Source organism: Monodelphis domestica, chromosome 2 (assembly GCF_027887165.1).
Source record: "Monodelphis domestica isolate mMonDom1 chromosome 2, mMonDom1.pri, whole genome shotgun sequence".
NCBI classification, from domain to species: Eukaryota; Metazoa; Chordata; class Mammalia; order Didelphimorphia; family Didelphidae; genus Monodelphis; species Monodelphis domestica.
This window is the reverse complement of record NC_077228.1, coordinates 228,289,603-228,309,590: the sequence shown is the minus strand read 5'-3', so window position 1 is coordinate 228,309,590 and position 19,988 is coordinate 228,289,603. Positions and strand designations below refer to the sequence as shown.

General features: G+C 36.2%; 1 protein-coding gene across 1 annotated transcript in view; it reads right to left on the bottom strand.

Annotated features, from left to right (window-relative positions):
• Window positions 1-9,504: 9,504 nt before the first annotated feature.
• Window positions 9,505-19,988, bottom strand: part of NOL11 (nucleolar protein 11) — a 38,757-nt gene continuing 28,273 nt past the window's right edge. Inside the window, exons 15-18 of the mRNA XM_001370366.5 lie at window positions 19,720-19,798; window positions 19,310-19,402; window positions 10,777-10,884; window positions 9,505-10,600 (exon numbers count right to left, since the gene is read on the bottom strand). Coding sequence (XP_001370403.2) covers window positions 10,487-10,600; window positions 10,777-10,884; window positions 19,310-19,402; window positions 19,720-19,798 — 394 coding nt within the window. The 3' untranslated portion in view covers window positions 9,505-10,486. The remainder of the gene's footprint in view (window positions 10,601-10,776; window positions 10,885-19,309; window positions 19,403-19,719; window positions 19,799-19,988) is intronic.

The window sequence follows — 19,988 nt, the reverse complement described above, 5'->3', positions numbered from 1 at the left end:
TGAGTTGTATCTGACTCTTCAATGCCTCATTTGGGATTTTCTTGCCAAAGATACTAGAGTAATTTGCCATTTCCTTCTCCAGCTCATTTTATAGATGAGGAACTAAGGAAAACATGATTAAGTGACTTACCCAGGGTCATATAGACTAAGTGTCTGAGGCCAGATTTGAATTTAGGAAGATCAGTCTTCCTGATTCCAAGCCCAGCATCCTATTCACTGTGCTACTTAGCTGTTCCACATCATCATATAGCCTCTATCAATTGCTCAAAGAAATGGACCCATCTAGATTTCTTGTGATTTTTTAGGTTTGTTTTTCAGAATTCCTGCTCAGCTCTCATTTCCATCAGAAATGTTTTAAAGTCTTATAAAGGTCCATTTTCCTCCTCTGTAGGATTATAATCAGCTTTGTAAGCTGTTATTCTTGGTCATAAAGATCTATCTTTTGCTTTTTTGCAATACCACCTTCCAAGGCTTCCTTTCATTTACAATAGACCTTGTCAGATCTTGTGTGATCTTGACTGTCCTTCCTTGGTATTTGAATTGCTTCTTTCTTTTTCTTTGACATAGGTACTATGGATTTTGGCTGTCACATTGCTGGGACTTTTCCTTTTGGGTTTCCTTTCAGGAGGTGGTTGGTAGATTCTATCTTCACTTTGCCTTCTAGTTCTTCTGATAAATCTGGACTATTTCCGCAAAATTTAGTGCCTGGACTTTTTAAAAAATCATGATTTTCAGGGATTCCAATGATTCTTAAATAATCCCGTGATAACATTTTTCAGGTCAATTGTTTTTGACAGCAGATATACATTTTCTTCTATTTTTCATTCTGTTCTATTATTTGTCATTAGAAGTCAATGATACATGATTTCAGTGCTTACCCAACTAATGGCAATGTTTACTAATTTCCTTTCTAAGTTAAATATTCTCCCTCTCATCCTTTTATTTTGAGCTATTATTTGATTAAAAAAAAAACAACTTCCATTTCTTTTGGGTATATGTTTTTTGTGGAAAATCAATCCCCCCTCCCAACTTTCTGCTGGTGGTTTTGGAGTTTTCTTCTAAAATGTATTTTTGGGTAGCTCTAGGTCTACAATAAATTTTCTTATACTGTTTTGGTTTACTTCTTCCCTGTCTTCAGTTTTAGTTTCTGAACTGCTCTCCCCACCTTTTTTAGTTTTATTTAATTAGTCAATTTAGAACATTATTCCTTGGTTACAGGAATCATATTCTATCCCTTCCCTACCCCTAACCCTTCCCATAGCCGATATGCAATTCCACTGGGTTTTACGTGTGTCCTTGATCAAAACCTATTTTCATGTTGTTGATGTTTGCATTAGGATGATCATTTAGAGTCTACATCCCCAATCATATCCCCATCAAATGTAATCAAGTCATTGTTTTGCTTGTGTTTCTGCTCCCACATTTTTTCCTCTGGATGTGGATAGTGTTCTTTCTCGTAGATTTCTCAGAGTTGTTCAGGATCACTGCATTGCCACTAATGGAGAAGTCCATTACATTCAATTGTACCACAGTGTATCAGTTTCTGTGTATAATGTTCTCCTAGCTCTGCTCCTCTCACTCTGCATCAATTCCTGGAGGTCGTTCCATGAACTGGGTTTCTGATAGGCTTAGTGACCTAATTTTTTGGGGTGGGGTATTTTTGACCTGTTTGGTCTTATGTTGGATGACCTGGGCTTCCTTCGTTAATCTCCATCTTTGAGGCTGGCCACTTCCCCATAACTTTTGAAAGATTTTAAATCTTCAAGATCCTATGTAGACTAGATATGGATTAAAAGTACAAGGGACTTGTGGTATGTTATAAAGGAGCTGGCATGTCTGCCTTAATTCAGTTCTGATGGAAATCTTCCTACATTTGTTTTTTTGACACTGATTCAGTTTGAGTTTGCTGTTAGTAAAAGTCCTAAAATTATTTTCAGAAAGCAGTGCTTCTCTCACCTTGATTATGAAAATGAGATTTTGAAACCAAACTCATTAAAAGCAGAATTGGTTTCATTTTTCTTTGTCTCATCAGTGCCTGGCATCTGGATGAGAGTAGGTGCTCAATAAATATTGACGGACTTGAATTGAATTTCTCTGTCTCTAAACTTTTTTCTTTACTTAGGGAGGAGGTCATTCTTCCACTTCTGACTTTGGCCTTCATTTTCTTTTCAAAGACACTGTCTAGTTCCCACACACGGAAAAGCTCTATCTAAAAATTAGAATATGAGCCATAACAAACTGGAACATAAAAATAGTTGGCAAAATCAACACAGAAAGCACATGCGGCAAGAGTAGGATGCTTAAGTAGCAACATTATCTTTTTGGGTGAAGCTTCCTTCAGAAGAGATAAGGTTGACTGCAAGAAACTCACTTCCTAGATAGAGAACTGCATTTTAAAGAACAATACTTCTGTTACATGGCATCAGAAATAAAATTATAATTTAGCTTTGTGGAAAAAAATCCAACTTGTAGTCTCTATTTAGTAGTTAAAATCCAAGTGATTTATCTTCATAATTAAAAAAAATTGTAGAGTCTAAGCTGATAGGTATCATTAAAGTCCTTTTACAAAGGTTTAAAATTGTGGGGAGGACCCAAGATGATTGAGAAGGCAGAGGGACCCATCTGTTTTCTGACAAATTACTCTCCAAAAAGCTATTCTATAAATGCCTAAAAATGAATTCTGGAGCAGCATAACCCACAAAAAGACACGGTGAAATAATTTTGCAGTTCAAAACAACTTAGAAGGCCTACACAAGGGATCTAGTATGTAGAGTGGAGGTGGAACACATCATGCCAGCAGAAGCCCCTCCATGGCAACAGGACTTGGGTGTAGCTAAAGCAGCAGCCAAATTTTCTGGAACTCTGCCACAGATGGCAAGAGGGGTCAGGCAACTGCTTAGGAGATTACAAGGGTTCTTTTGTTGGCTCTGGGTGCAAGACTCTAGTCACATTACCCACATGCAAAGCCAGGTCCCATGCTGGGAGCCATCAGGCCACAATGCTTGGCAGAGTCACGCATGGTAGCTAAGGAGGCCACAGTAGGCTCTTGGCAAGATGTGATTGCCCACTTAGTCCCCCTTGCATGACCTCTCTCATCAATACTCCTAATCAATGAAATTGACATGATTATTATTCCCCCTAGTCTCAAAAGGAATAATGCAAAAGCAAAATACCTGTACCCTAATTCTCTAAAACATCACCAAAAATAATGCTCAAAAAATAAAATAAAATAAAACATTACCAAAAGATCAAACCCTCAAACTCTATCCCAAAAGATTATCATGGGTTAACTTTTACTTAGGTACATAATCCCCAGTGAAACCGCAGCTACAGGCCAAGCACAAAACTTTCCCACTCACAGAAATGTATACTCATGAAGCCAGCAAACAAATCAGTCATACAAAATGTATAGGTACATTAAGCTTCAATATGCTCAGTGACTCAACTTCACAAATCAATAACTCAGAAACTCCCTCTGAGAAATGACCAGTCTAATATTAAATTTTAATTGTGTTCCCAGTACCCCTCAACCTCAATGCTATGATTGAATTGTCTTTTAAGAACTTTTGAGCAATTATTTTTTTAATTTAAAGTAATAAGTAAATTTCCTTGATTGTTTGTAAATTCAAAAACTTCTCACAGGGTAATGAGAAAATTAAGCCACCTGTGACGAAATCATTCATCTTGAGTGAAACCTTTATTTTGTCAAGAAACTGCAATCACAATATAAAAATATAGAATGTTGATCAAGTGATTTGTTAAAAGTTAATGTATCACTTTTCCAATTATCTCTCTTTGGACATGTTGGGTAATGTATTTATGTGCCAAGAAAATGAGTATAAAAATAAACACCAGGCCTGGGGATGGCGGAGCAGCTATCAGATGCAAAGCAGTCCCATGGCCGTAATGATTAAGCTGTCTTCCGTTTGTTCATCACCTGCCGGGAAACCCTGGAGTCGCCAGTGAGGGTGGACCTCGCCTGTGGTAGTTCCAGGCCTTGAGAACAGTCGCAGGGTGAAAAGGAGCACTAGCATGCACCAACACTTATAAGCAGGAGAGTCGAGGACCCAGGTCAGTTTCAAGCAGGGGAATGCTTGGAGTTACTCACAGACCAGTTCTCCTTACATCATACCATTTTAGAAGAAATGAAAAAAAAGATAAATCCCCTGAAGGCAGTTATACAAAGAACCTGAAGCTTGGAACAGTGTTCCTAGCACCAGAATTATAGAGCCCAATTTTAATAATTTTTTAATCTAAAAGAAAAAGATTAGAAAGTGATCAAACAACAAAAAAAGAAACTCAACACAGAAAGTTATTTTAGTGCCAGGGTGAACTCAAACTCAAAAGAAGACAACAAAGTCAATACTGCTACATCCAACACCTCCAAGAAAAATAATTAATTGATCTCAAACCCCAAAAGGATTAATGGAGGGGTTTAAAAAAGGATTTAAAAAAATACAGGTTAGAATAAAAATTAGGAAAAGTAATGAATGATTTGGGAAAATCATGAAGAGTCAATAGCTTGGTAAAGGAGGCACAAAAAATACTGCAGAAATTAATATCTTAAAAAACAGAATAGGCTAATTGGCAAAAAGAGGCACAAAAATCCAAAGAGAAGAATTCCTTAAAAAACAGAATTGGCCAAATGGGAAATGATATACAAAAAATGCACTGAAGAGAAAAACTTCTTGAATGACAAAATTGGCCCTTTGGAAAAAGAGGTACAAAAATTCACCAAAGAAAAGAACTTTGTAAAGACAAAGAAGAATTGGCCAAATAGAAAAGGAGATACAAAAGCTCACACACACACAAAAAAAATCATGTCTTAAAAATTAGTGTACTGGGTACATGGAAGCTATTAATCTGGGAAATCAAGAAACAAAAATTAAAAGAATGAAAAAATAGAAGAAAATGTGAAATACATCATTGGAAAAACAGTAACTTGGAAAATAAATCAAAGAGAGAGACATTACTAGACTATTTGAAAGCTATGATCAAAAGAAGGGCTTAAACACCATCTTCCAAGAAATTATCAAGGAAAACTGCCCTGACATCCTAGAAGTAAAGGACAAAATAGAAATTGAAGGAATTCATTGATCACCTCCTAAAAGAGATCCCAAAATGAAAACTCCCTGGTCAAGACTATTGCAAGCAGTCAAAAAATAAACAATTCAAATATTACAGAGCCACAACCAAGATAACACAAGACTTAGAATTTTCTATATTACAAGATCAAACATGGCTTGTATTAGAGAGGGCAAAAGAGCTAGAACTTCAACCAAGAATTACTTACCCAGAAAACTGAGCATAATCCTTCAAAAGAAAAAATGGATATTCAATGAAATAGAGAACTTCCAAGCATTCCTGATGAAAAGATAGAGATGAATAGAAAATTTAATATAAGATTCAAGAGAATCATAAAAAGGTAAATAGAAAAGAGAAATGAAAAGACATTAAATAAGTTTAAACTGTGTACATATAGGGAGATGATTCTTGTAACACCAAAGAACTCTGTCATTATTGGGGCAGTTAGGCATGTAAAAAGTCTGAGGACGAGGGTATGAGTTGAATATGATAATAAAAAATTAAATTAAGGTATGAGAGAGGAATACACTGGGAGGAGAGGGAAGCAGAGGGAAATAGAATGTGGTAAATTATTGCACATAAAAAAGGCATGAATGTTCACAATGGAGGGGAAGATGGTGAAGGTGGGGAAGACAACATGTGAACCTCACATTCAACAGAATTGGCTCAATGAGGGAAAACCATACACAATTAATTAGGTATAAAAAACTATCCTACCCTACAGGAAGGTAGGAGGAGAATGGGGATAAGAGAAGAAGTGTGGATGACAGAAAACAGGGCAAATTTGGGAGGTAAAGGTCTGAAACTAATTAGGGATAAATAGGATTGGAAGTAATACATAGTAATTATAAAGTTGAAAAAATGTTTTGCAAGTCTCTCAAAGACCTCATTTCTCAAAAACCTAAGAGAAATTAATTGAACATACAATACAAGTCATTCCCCAATTGATAAATGTTCAAAGGATATGAACAGGCAGTTCTCCAAGAAATTAAACCTCTCTGTAGTCACGCAAAAAACCCCACTTCAAATCACTGCTATATAGAGAAATGCAAATTAAAAAACAACTCTGAAGTACCACGTCACACCTATCACATTGGCTATCCTGATGGAAAAAGAAAATAACAAAATTTGGAGGGGATATGGGAAAGCTGAGACACAAATGGGAGAGTTGTGAATTGATTCAATCATTCAGGAGAGCAATTTGGTCCTATGCCCAAAGGACTATAAAATAGTATGTACTCTTTGACCCAGCAATACCAATACTAGGTTTGTATCTCAAAGAGATAAAAATTATAAACAAAAAAGGTTAAGGACTTTCATATATATATAAATATATATGCATATATAAATATATATATATGCATATATATATGCATATATATATATAAAGCAGCTCATTTTAGAGGAGAAAAGATTTAGAAAGTGAGGGGATAACCATCAATTAGGGAATGGCTAAGTAAGTTATAGTATATGATGGTAATGGAATATTATTGTGCTATAAGAAATGATAAGCAGGAAGACCTCTGAAAAACCTAGAAAGACTTAAACAAATTAAAGCAGTGAAATAAGCAGAACCAGAACATTGTACAGTAATAGGAATACCTTACAATGAACTGTGAATAACAGCTATTCTCAGCAATACAATGATCCAAAACTATCCCAAAGCACTTACGATAAAAAAATGCTAATTACTTCCAGAGAAAAAGAACTGTGTCTGTCTAAAGCAAACATTTTTTACTTTTTAAATTTTCTTCTGGGTTACTTTCACAAAAGGATTAATATGGAAAAACATTTTACATGATTACACATGTAAAAATCTATATGACATTGCTTATCATCTCAACGAGGGGTGGAGGGAGTGAGATTAAAGACTATATATTCTTTGAAAAATGTTGGAAACTGCTATAATTGGGGCAATAAAAATTTAACACCAAAAAATGATTTAAAGGTTATTAACATGGGTTGGAGATAAAATGTTTTAAAAAAATAAAAAAAGAGGGAAGGGAATGTACCCCCGAGGGAGGGCTGGGCTTTTGGTATGGAGAGGGGGAAAGAGAGAATCCCCCCTTTTCCACAAAGCGGGATTCAGGGGAGACCGCAGATGTACCAGGTTGCCTCAGAGAGAGGAGAGGGGGGTTTGAAGATTTTCCCCCTTCTGCCTTCCCTACTTAGCTAAAGCTGCTCTCCACAATTTGCTCTTGTCCCTCGTTTCCCCCTCCCCCCCCCACATACACACACTATTTGAGACCAAAAGGTCTCCCCATGATCCATACTCAGCTTGGGGAACAGATAACTTTTAATGTTAACTCAATCAGGTACTACAAAAGGAAATAACGGGCAGGAAAGAATGGGAAAAGGAAAGTGGGAAAAGGGGGTCCTTATCTCTATCTAAACCCTTTTCCTCCCTCCTTGAGTTTTGGGGGAACTCAGGCCTTGGCAGCCTGAGCCCCCGGAGAGAAAGTCACGTTGACTCACCCCATGGCAACAGAAGCTGAGGTAATGTCTGCTCAGGTTTTTCTTGAAGTCCCTTCAATTGGGAAGTGTTGGGGGGAAAGATTTCCAGTCACCAACAGGAAAAACGGGTAACCTTCAGGAGAAAATCTTTATCCACCTTCTCTCTTTGAGGTCTCAAGACGGAGACCCTCACAGCTCTCCTCACCAATCTTCTCTCCCTTGGAAATTCACTACTGGGCCCCTCCTTCCCCCCCTCCCCCCCATCAAGGTGATCAATTTCATATACTCTTCAGTCTGGCACTTTTCCTCTAATGCCAGCCTCTATCACAATAAGAAGTAATTTTTAAATGGATTTTTAGAAACAAACTGAATTTTCCCCTTTTGGACAACATGGTGGGATAACTGGCCTTTTACTGTATTTACCACTGAAATTGAGGAGCCTATCAGCACTTAACTGCTTCAGCATTATAAAAACAGGAAAATACAACAGTGGACTTGTAGTTTAATATGAATATGACAATAAATATAGGGAACAGACCTGCAGATTTCATTGACTTAAGGAATTTCCAAATGAGGAAATTTCCTCAACCAGTAAAGTTGAAATACAACCAATATAGGTTGAAATCAATTCCGTAAAGTACTAGAAGAGTAGATGCTTTGCTCAAGGTCTCAGAGCCAGTATATGTCAGAGACAGAGACTGGTTCTCTCTGCTTTCAAGATCAGCTCTCTATCTACAATCTATACCACATAGTTAGCAAGAACAATGAGTTAAAAATAGGAAGTTACCAGGGCACCTACTAGTCAAGCCAAACTTCATTTTAAGGATCTTCTTTACTGTGCCCCACTTCTGCACACCTCAAGAGTAGGCTGGTAGTGTTCCAGCAGGGTCTCTAGCCATAGTGGGTAGTGTCCCAGACTCTTCTCTTCAAACATCATTCTTTGCTTATTCACCTCTTTAAAAGGAAGATGCACACCATGTAAGAAATCCCTTTGATCTGTTTTTCTATGTTTGCAGAAATGATACTTATATACAACAAAGATGGCTTTGCCACAACAAAAAGGTCTTTGTCTTCTTAAGAATCTGATTTTGAAAGGGCAAGGTTTTCCCAAGTATTTTTAAAAAAAGGTCTCATTTTGGGTATTTCTTTCATGTCTAAACAAAACTTTCACTGGGCCTATTGCTTCTTTCTCTCTGTCCCCAAAAATCTTGGGGCTGAAGCAGGAATCCACAACAAGTTCTGAACTCTGGGGAAGTGACCCATGAATAAGAGATTCCTCTATTTAATTTTAGTTGGTATAGAATGAGTTGCACAAAAGCATGGATGAGTTGGGACAGATATCATTATAAATAACATCTTTGTTCCAAAATCCATCCCTCTTCCAAACTTCCTTTTATCACCATTGAGGGCATTATCAACTTTCTATTGTCACCCAGTTGTGCTATAACCTGTGTCATCTTTAGCATCTCACTTTCCCACCCCCACATATCCAATCAAGTTAATAAATCTTGTCATTTCTACTTCCTCATCTCTCCTCTTCTCTCTAACCATATAGTCATCATCCTAGTTCTGGCACTCAATACCTCTCACTTGGATTAATCCTATAGTCTCCCAATTAGTCTCCTTGACTAAGGTGTCTCTTCTTTCCAATCCATCCTCCACAAAGAGCTGATGAAGTAATTTCTCTAAACTATAGGTCTGATCACGCCATCCCCTAACTCAAAAAACTCCACTGGTTCCCTATTAATTCTAAGATCAAGAATTATTTTGTTTTTATTTCATCTTTTTAAAAATTTCTATTATCATTTAAGTTTTCTAATGTATAAAATTATCAGTATAGCAGAACATATATAAATCCATAAAAATATACATGAGAATATGCTCAAATTTTTTTTTTTTACTGATAGGTATATGGTCAAAAGGTTTGGAGATCACTGATCTAAAGAATTGCAGTTTCTCATTCTAAAGTTAATAAATAATTCAAGGTATATATTTTCAAGAAGCAAAAATATCCATGATTTCTCTTCACATGAAACTTTTCATTGTTCCAAACAGCACAATGGTTCAATCAACCATTTAGACAATAATTTTAGAAGTATTACACTTGGTATTTATACTCTTTATGTTGTAAAACAAAATATACAACAAATATAAACTGATCATTATTTTAACTAGTAATTTAAAAATATGTCTTGTTACTGAATACAAGATGTTACCTTATAGTGGCTGTAGAAGAATAGGAATATTTTAAAACTTATATAACATAAAGCAATGGGGGAAATAATGGATTTAAATCAAAGACGTTACATACGGTATTTATTAGGATATTATTTGCTATCTCTGTACCATGTGGGGAGAAGCAGAGGTAAAATATTTTTCTTATCTTGTTGGAATTTGTTACTTCTGACTTTTGCTGTTCACATAATTTTAGATTATGTCAAACAATCAATAAGCATTTACTAAGATGAAATAAGATCATGAATAGTTAAATTCTTTGATTTAATTGAGATTACAAATGTTCAGTAATGAGAACTGCTGACCTGGTATAGCTTTCTTATTCAACTAAAATAAATTCTTCTCTATTATTTCAAAGGTAATTGTTTTATAAGAAGTACTACTCAAAAACTTTTTTTGTAAGAAATTAGATTTTTATCCATACATAATACATACTTAAAATCAACCAAGTTATACTTTAAAAAGTTACTTGCAGAACATTGCCTCTCCACTCCCCAGTACTCATCTATAAAACTAGAATAGTTCAGTATGAAATATGGAACTCTCATCAAGTGAGAAGCAATAAGTTCTGATTCCTCTGGTCTTTGAAATTTGTCTTGACATCAAAACAAAGTCATAAACCGAATTCTTCTGTTTAACTGGATGAGTAGGAGTAGAGAATCAACTCAAGAAAGAGGTCTTCATAAAAGTCTCTGCATAATGGATGCTAATCTCAGATGAGTTCAAGTACTTCAATTGAATACAATCCCATATTTCTTTGCTGATGCAATTTTTGTAGCTGCTGTAAACTTCCTTCAATTTTATTGAGCTCAGAATAAACCCATACCTAAAGAGAAAATTTAAAAAGTATAATTTTAATGATGCTTATGTATAAATGAATCCCATCTGGCTAATTAAAATCAGTGTGCTAAATAGTTATCAGTTAAATTTTAGGTGATAATTGGTATTTTACTGAAAGGAAAACAAAAATGATTTTTAAAAATCTATTTAATATTCACATACCTGGGCTTTCACAAACTTATAAAGACTTGTCAATATTCCTTTTGCTTCTGGAATCATCACAACCACCGTAAAATGAGCATCTAGTAGTAGACAGATCCAATCCATAATCTGAAGACAAATAGGAAAATAAAGGTTGTTGGATTGTATAGTTGCCATGATGGACAATTTCCAGAATAATAAGTTTTTAATGTGTAGTAAAACATTTTAGGACAGATGGACAGTCCTAAAATACCAATAAAGCCAAAGAAAGTATTCAAGACTCTGAGCTGTGACACTACTGGCTTCACTAATGACCAGAGAAATGCAAATTAAAACAAGTGAAATATCTCATATCTTTTAGACTGGCCAACATGACAGAACCGAAAAAGGAAGATTAGTAGATGTTCTTGGAGCATACAGTTAACAAGTTAAAAACTTACAAAAATATTTGAGTCCAACAAGTATCACTTCACAGAGCAATAGTAAAGGCTGCAATATGTACATGTCACTGCATTTATTAAGTACAATTAAAAGTGATTTTTTTATCAGATGGATATAAAATCCACGGATTTTATATAGAACCTAAGATGGCTAAAATTTATGCATGGAATCAAAAGGCCTTCTATGAGTCATGTTCAAATGAATTCAACCCAACAATATGTGACCAAAGAACTCTCAAACAAATGGCTGAATTATATGGATTTATTTACAGAACTAAAAAAGTTTATGATAGTGATATAAAGCTAGGACACTGCCACCACAAATTAGAGAAAAGTTATCTTAGGGAGAGACCTAACTTACTGACTCATGGATATTATGCATGGAAAAGAAAAAACAAAACAAAACAGTGCAACATATAACTACAGGTTACAGGGGGCAGCTGGGTAGCTCGGTGGATTGAGAGCCAGGCTTAGAGATGAGAGGTCCTAGGTTCAAATTTGGCCCCAGACATTTCCTAGCTATGTGACCCTGGGCAAGTCACTTAACACCCATTGCCTAACCCTTACTACTCTTCTACCTTGGAACCAATACATATTATTGATACTAAGGCGGAAGGTAAGGGTTAAAAAAACCCCAACAAACCCAAAAGTTATATGTAAAAATTTAGCACATATTGAATATAAAGTCATAATCAGGTGACCAGAATTTTTTGTCATTTACAAATGAATATACATTTTAATATAACACAAACAGACCCAAAAATATAATTAAGAATTCAACAAATAAACTTTCCTTTATTTGGAGCATTATTTCAGATAAAACTATTGCATATAATCATCCAGATATAACAATAAACCTTTTAAAAGGTCACCACACTGAACATTCATAATTATCCAAATTAAGTAGAATAAAAAGATTTTTTAAAATGAGGAAGCAAAAATATATGAGAACATAATGAAGCAAGTCTGTCTATCTCACTCTTGATTTGTCCGTTAGTTTTCCCAAAGATGAATTTAAAGCTCTTTGAGGGCATGAAGTGTCTTTTTTTCATATTTGTATACCTAGTGCTTAGCACAGTACCTAGCATATAGTAGGTGCTTAATAACTATTTATGTCTTGACTACTGATCGGAACTTTTAATAAGTTTATATTCTCATATTTTTTATTCAATTAAAAAAAGGCATTTTGCTCCTCTGCATCATTTTCCATACAGCATTACATATAACATAGGACTCAATTAGCTGTATTTGTCCCCAGACAGTTTCTCTCTAAATACCACTGAACAAAAAATAACTGACATTTATAAAGCATTCTAATATTTACAAAGTGCTATCAAACCCAACCTCATCTGAGCGTTACTATCATCCTGTGACATTAAGTATAATTATTATTTCCATTTTGAAGATGATAAAACTGAGGCTTAGAGAGATTAAGAAACATGTATTGACTTCCAGTCAAGATGGCGGCTTAGAGAAAGCTAAAGTTCAGATCTCTGGAAAACCCTTCCCGACCGATCTCAACCTATAAGCTCCTAAGGTGCCGAAATTCAAAACGATCAACAGCACAGACCCTGGGAATCCTCCTCCTGGACCTGGATCTGGATCAAAAGGTACGGCCCCCCTCAAAAGCCAGAACCCGAGATCACTCGGACCTAAGGGTCTGAAACAACAGCAACCCTCAGGGCGGGCAAGACAGCCTCACCAGCTGGATCCTTCTATCGGGGTCTCAGTGAAAGTCACTGCCCTCGGAGCTCCAGGAAGCCGCGGCTCCTTCCCCGGCAGAGAGCAGGGTCCTCTGAAACAACAGCAACCCTCAGGGCCAACAAAACAGCCTCACGGCCAGCTATTCTGAAGGCAACTTCCGGAAAGCAACCCGACCCAGTCCAGTCGAGGGGGCACCTTAGCAGGGAAGCAGATAGAGCCGGGGGAGAGTGTGGCCCCCTGGTCCAACCCTTCCATTCCAGTTCCAGTGAAAGTCACTGCCTGAAGGCATACTCAGTTTAACCCAGGGAAAGCTCATAGAACCGACAATCTGCCCAGGACTAAAGCCTCTGAACACCAGACAGAGATAAGAAAAGCTAATCTTCCCCATTCAGAGATGGCAAACTCCACAGAAGCACAGAAGCCCCAAAATCCCAAGAAAAATAAGAAGAAAGGGGCGACTTTGGACACATTCTATGGAGCCAAAATACAAAATACAGAGGAGATAGAAGACGATACAGAAGAAAATGCTCTGAAACCTTCCAAAGGAAATGGAAACTCTCCACAAACCCATGAAGAATTTGGATCAGAAATGACCAAAAAGATGGAAGCCTTCTGGGAGGAAAAGTGGGTAATAATGCAAAAGAAATTCACGCATCTACAAAACTGGTGTGATGAAACTGAAAAGGAAAACCAGGCTTTAAAGGCCAGAATCAGGCAGCTGGAAGACAACGATCGTGTAAAAGAGCAAGAATTAATAAAGCAAAGCCAAAATACCAAGAAATTAGAAGAGAACATAAAATATCTCACCAACAAGGTGACAGATCTGGAAAATAGAGGGAGAAGAGATAATTTAAGAATAATTGGACTTCCAGAAAAGCCAGAAATAAACACCAAACTCGACATCGTGATACAAGATATAATCAAAGAAAACTGCCCATAGATTCTAGAACAAGGGGGCAATACAGCCACTGACAGAGCTCACAGAACATCGTCTACACTAAACCCCCAAAAGACAACTCCCAGGAATGTAATTGCCAAATTCCAAAGCTCTCAAACAAAAGAAAAAATCCTACAGGAAGCCAGAAAAAGACAATTTAGATATAAAGGAATGCCAATCAGGGTCACACAAGACCTTGTAAGTTCTATTCTGAATTATCGTAAGGCATGGAACATGATCTTCAGAAAGGCAAGAGAGCTGGGTCTTCAACCAAGAATCAGCTACCCAGCAAAACTGACTATATACTTCCAAGGGAAAGTATGGGCATTCAACAAAATAGAAGACTTCCAACTTTTTGCAAAGAAAAGACCAGAGCTCTGTGGAAAATTTGATACCGAAAAACAAAGAGCAAGGAATACCTGAAAAGGTAAATATTAAGGAAAGGGGGAAAATGTTATCTTCTTCTTTTACTCAAACTCTCTTCTATAAGGACTACATTTATATCAATCTATGTATACTAACATGTGGGGAAAATGTAATGTATAAATAGGGGGTAAAGAAAGACCAAATAGAATAATCTTTCTCACACAAAGATTCACATGGGAAGGGGAGGGGAAGAAAACTCCTATAAGAAGGAGAGGAAGAGAGGGTTTTTTACTTAAACCTTAATCTCAGGGAAATGAACTCTGAGAGGGAAAAACATCCAGATCCATTGGGATCTTGAAGTCTATCTTACCCAACAAGGGTAGGGAGAAGGGAAAACCAAGGGGAGGAGGGGAAGAGGAAAACAAAAAGGGAGGGAAAGAGAGGGGGAAGGGGGAGGGAATAAAAAGGGAGGGACTAAAAAGGGAAACATCAAGGGAGGGGACAAGGGGGACTGATTCAAAGTAAATCACTGGACTAAATAAAAGGTAGAGCCGAAGAAGAAAAGGTTAGAATTAGGGAAGGCTATCAAAATGCCAGGGAGTCCACAAATGACAATCATAACTTTGAACGTGAATGGGATGAACTCACTCATAAAACGTAGACGAATAGCAGAATGGATTAGAATCCAAAACCCTACCATATGTTGTCTTCAAGAAACACACATGAGGCGGGTTGACACCCACAAGGTCAGAATTAAAGGATGGAGTAAGACCTTCTGGGCCTCAACTGACAGAAAGAAGGCAGGAGTGGTAATCATGATATCTGATAAAGCCAAAGCAAAAATAGACCTGATCAAAAGGGATAGGGAAGGTAATTATATTTTGTTAAAAGGGACTTTAGACAATGAGGAAATATCATTAATCAACTGTGGGTTCGCTCCTTGCTTGGGATGCTACAATCAACATGTATGCACCAAATAATATAGCACCCAAATTTCTAATGGAGAAACTAGGAGAATTGAAGGAAGAAAGACAGTAAAACCATATTAGTGGGAGACTTAAATCAACCATTATCAAATTTAGATAAATCAAATCAAAAAATAAATAAGAAAGAGGTAAAAGAAGTGAATGAAATCTTAGAAAAATTAGAATTAATAGACATATGGAGAAAAATAAATAGGGATAAAAAGGAATACACCTTCTTCTCAGCACCACATGGCACATTCACAAAAATTGACCATACATTAGGTCACAGAAACATAGCACACAAATGCAGAAAAGCAGAAATAATGAATGCAGCCTTCTCAGATCACAAGGCAATAAAAATAATGATTAGTAATGGTACATGGAAAACCAAATCTAAAACCAATTGGAAATTAAACAATATGATACTCCAAAACCGTTTAGTTAAAGAAGAAATCATAGAAACAATAATTTCACCGAGGAAAATGACAATGGCGAGACATCCTTTCAAACCTTTTGGGATGAAGCCAAAGCGGTAATCAGAGGTAAATTCATATCCCTGAATGCTTATATTAATAAACAAGGGAGAGCAGAGATCAATCAATTGGAAATGCAAATGAAAAAACTCTAAAGCGATCAAATTAAAACTCCCCAGCAGAAAACCAAACTAGAAATCCTAAAAATTAAGGGAGAAATTAATAAAATCGAAAGTGATAGAACTATTGATTTAATAAATAAGACAAGAAGCTGGTACTTTGAAAAAACAAACAAAATAGACAAAGTACTGGTCAATCTAATTAAAAAAAGGAAGGAAGAAAAGCAAATTCACAGCATTAAAGATGAAAAGGGGGACATCACCTCCGATGAAGAGGAAATTAAGGCAATCATTAGAAATTACTTTGCCCAATTATATGGCAATAAATACACCAATTTAGGAGATATGGATGAATATATACAAAAATACAAACTGCCTAGACTAACAGAAGAGGAAATAGAAATCTTAAATAATCCCATATCAGAAAATGAAATCCAACAAGCCATCAAAGAACTTCCTAAGAAAAAATCCCCAGGGCCTGATGGATTCACCAGTGAATTCTATCAAACATTCAGAGAACAGTTAATCCCAACACTATACAAACTATTTGACATAATAAGCAAAGAGGGAGTTCTACCAAACTCCTTTTACGACACAAACATGGTACTGATTCCAAAACCAGGCAGGTCAAAAACAGAGAAAGAAAACTATAGACCAATCTCCCTAATGAATATAGATGCAAAAATCTTAAATAGGATACTAGCAAAAAGACTCCAGCAAGCGATCAGAAGGATCATTCACCATGATCAAGTAGGATTTATACCAGGGATGCAGGGCTGGTTCAACATTAGGAAAACCATCCACATAATTGACCACATCAACAAGCAAACCAGCAAGAACCACATGATTATCTCAATAGACGCAGAAAAAGCATTTCATAAAATACAACACCCATTCCTATTAAAAACACTAGAAAGCATAGGAATAGAAGGGTCATTCCTAAAAATAATAAACAGTATATATCTAAAACCATCAGCTAATATCTGCAATGGGGATAAACTAGATGCATTCCCAATAAGATCAGGAGTGAAACAAGGATGCCCATTATCACCTCTACTATTTGACATTGTACTAGAAACACTAGCAGTAGCAATTAGAGAAGAAAAAGAAATTGAAGGCATCAAAATAGGCAAGGAGGAGACCAAGTTATCACTCTTTGCAGATGACATGATGGTCTACTTAAAGAATCCTAGAGATTCAACCAAAAAGCTAATTGAAATAATCAACAACTTTAGCAAAGTTGCAGGATACAAAATAAACCCACATAAATCATCAGCTTTTCTATATATCTCCAACACAGCTCAGCAGCAAGAACTAGAAAGAGAAATCCCATTCAAAATCACCTTAGACAAAATAAAATACCTAGGAATCTACCTCCCGAGACAAACACAGGAACTATATGAACATAACTACAAAACACTCTCCACACAACTAAAACTAGACTTGAGCAATTGTAAAAACATTAACTGCTCATGGATAGGATGAGCCAATATAATAAAAATGACTATCCTACCCAAACTTATTTATCTATTTAGTGCCATACCCATTGAACTACCAAAATACTTCTTCACTGATTTAGAAAAAACCATAACAAAGTTAATTTGGAAGAACAAAGGATCAAGGATATCCAGGGAAATAATGAAAAAAACCACATATGATGGGGGCCTTGCAGTCCCTGACCTTAAACTATATTACAAAGCAGCTGTCATCAAAACAATTTGGTACTGGATAAGAAACAGAAAGGAAGATCAGTGGAATAGACTGGGGGAAAGCGACCTCAGCAAGACAGTATACGAGAAACCCAAAGATCCCAGCTTTGGGGACAAAAATCCACTATTCGATAAAAACTGCCGGGAAAATTGGAAGACAGTGTGGGAGAGACTAGGAATAGATCAACACCTCACACCCTACACCAAGATAAATTCAAAATGGGTGAGTGACTTAAACATAAAGAAGGAAACCATAAGTAAATTGGGTAAACACAGAATAGTTTACATGTCAGACCTTTGGAAAGGGAAAGTCTTTAAAACCAAGCAAGACATAGAAGAATCACAAAATGTAAAATAAATAATTTTGACTACATCAAACTAAAAAGCTTTTGTACAAACAAAACCAATGTAACTAAAATCAGAAGGGAAACAACAAATTGGGAAAAAATCTTCATAGAAACCTCTGACAAAGGTTTAATTACTCATATTTATAAAGAGCTAAATCAATTGTACAAAAAATCAAGCCATTCTCTAATTGATAAATGGGCAAGGGACATGGACAGGCAGTTCTCAGATAAAGAAATCAAAACTATTAATAAGCACATGAAGAAGTGTTCTAAATCTCTTATAATCAGAGAGATGCAAATAAAAACAACTCTGAGGTATCACCTCACACCTAGCAGATTGGCTAACATGACAGCTATGGAAAGTAATGAATGCTGGAGGGGATGTGGCAAAGTAGGGACATTAATTCATTGCTGGTGGAGTTGTGAACTGATCCAACCATTCTGGAGGGCAATTTGGAACTATGCCCAAAGGGCGACAAAAGAATATCTACCCTTTGACCCAGCCATAGCACTGCTGGGTCTGTATCCCAAAGAGATAATGGACAAAAAGACTTGTACAAAAATATTCATAGCTGCGCTCTTTGTGGTGGCCCAAAACTGGAAAACGAGGGGATGCCCATCAATGGGGGAATGGCTGAGCAAATTGTGGTATATGTGCTATATTGTGCTAAAAGGAATAATAAAGTGGAGGAATTCTATGGAGATTGGAACAACCTCCAGGAAGTGATGCAGAGCGAGAGGAGCAGAACCAGGAGAACATTGTACACAGAGACTAATACACTGTGGTATAATCGAACGTAATGGACTTCTCCATTAGTGGCGGTGTAATGTCCCTGAACAATTTGCAGGGATCTAGGAGAAAAAAACACTATTCATAAGCAAAGGATAAACTATAGGAGTGGAAACACCGAGGAAAAGCAACTGCCTGAATACAGCGGTTGAGGGGACATGACAGACGAGAGACTCTAAATGAACACTCTAATGCAAATATTATCAACATAGCAATTGGTTCAAATCAAGAAAACATGTAATGCCCAGTGGATTTACTCGTCGGCTATGGGGGGTGGGGGGGAAGAAAAGAAAATGATTTTTGTCTTTAATGAATAATGCTTGGAAATGATCAAATAAAATATAATTTAAAAAAAAGAAACATGTGTTATGATTAATTTCAGTTGTGGGAAACTAAATCCTTATCTCTCTTGACACAAAACCAAAATTCTTTCACTGCTCCATGTATTCAATGTATTATTTAGGAGTACAAAAGGTTACCAAGATGGGAAATTTACAAAAATTTCAGGTTTTAAATACAACCACCAAAAGGATATTAATTGGGGGCAGAGAGGGATGTGTTGTAATGGTCATTTATGAGAACTATGAAATCTAGTGAAATTCCTCAATGAAACTCAATTCTGATCACCTGTCATGGTTTCACCCCAAACTCTGCTTATAACCAGAGTTAACTTTCAGAACAAAGTAAATGTATCATTGTCTCACCTGGTTCAGGGTTGGAGGACAGGGTCCTGGAAGAGTCATACTAGCATTTTCACTACATTTCTCATAAAGGAAATGTAAATACTGGAGAAATAGCTAGGATAAAGAAAAGTGACAACAAACATTTTTGTTATATGAATGAAAATACTCAGATAAGTCTTTCAACCCTTTCCCTTCCTTATTTATTTTTCCTTTCTTTCTAGTGTCTATTTACTTTCAGCTATCCTCTGAGATTTAACTTGGAGTGATACCACATGATCGTTTAACATTTTCTTTCAAGTTCCCCAGTTTCTCACATACTCAATTTTAACTCAACATTAGGTTTGGGCCAAGCTGTTACTTTCACAAGATTAGATGATAGCAAAACCTGAAAGAAAAATAGAACTTAAAAAATTTTATGAAAGAGTACTTACAATGACATGTTGGACTGTGAGGTCTTTCAAATTGGGCAAAAGAAATGTTTCACTATATGCTGAGTGGAGAATTGCATTTCTACCCAGGACTCAAGAAAAATAAGCATAACTTTAAGGATGTATCAAAAATACTATGAAGATACTTTCTTAAATTTGTATAAAACTTTTAATTCGCAAACCGACACTAAAAAAGTAGTTACTTTTGCCTGTGAAAATTTTTTTCTATGAATTGCCATGTAAATATTAAAATTTAAGACTTTGTATTAGGA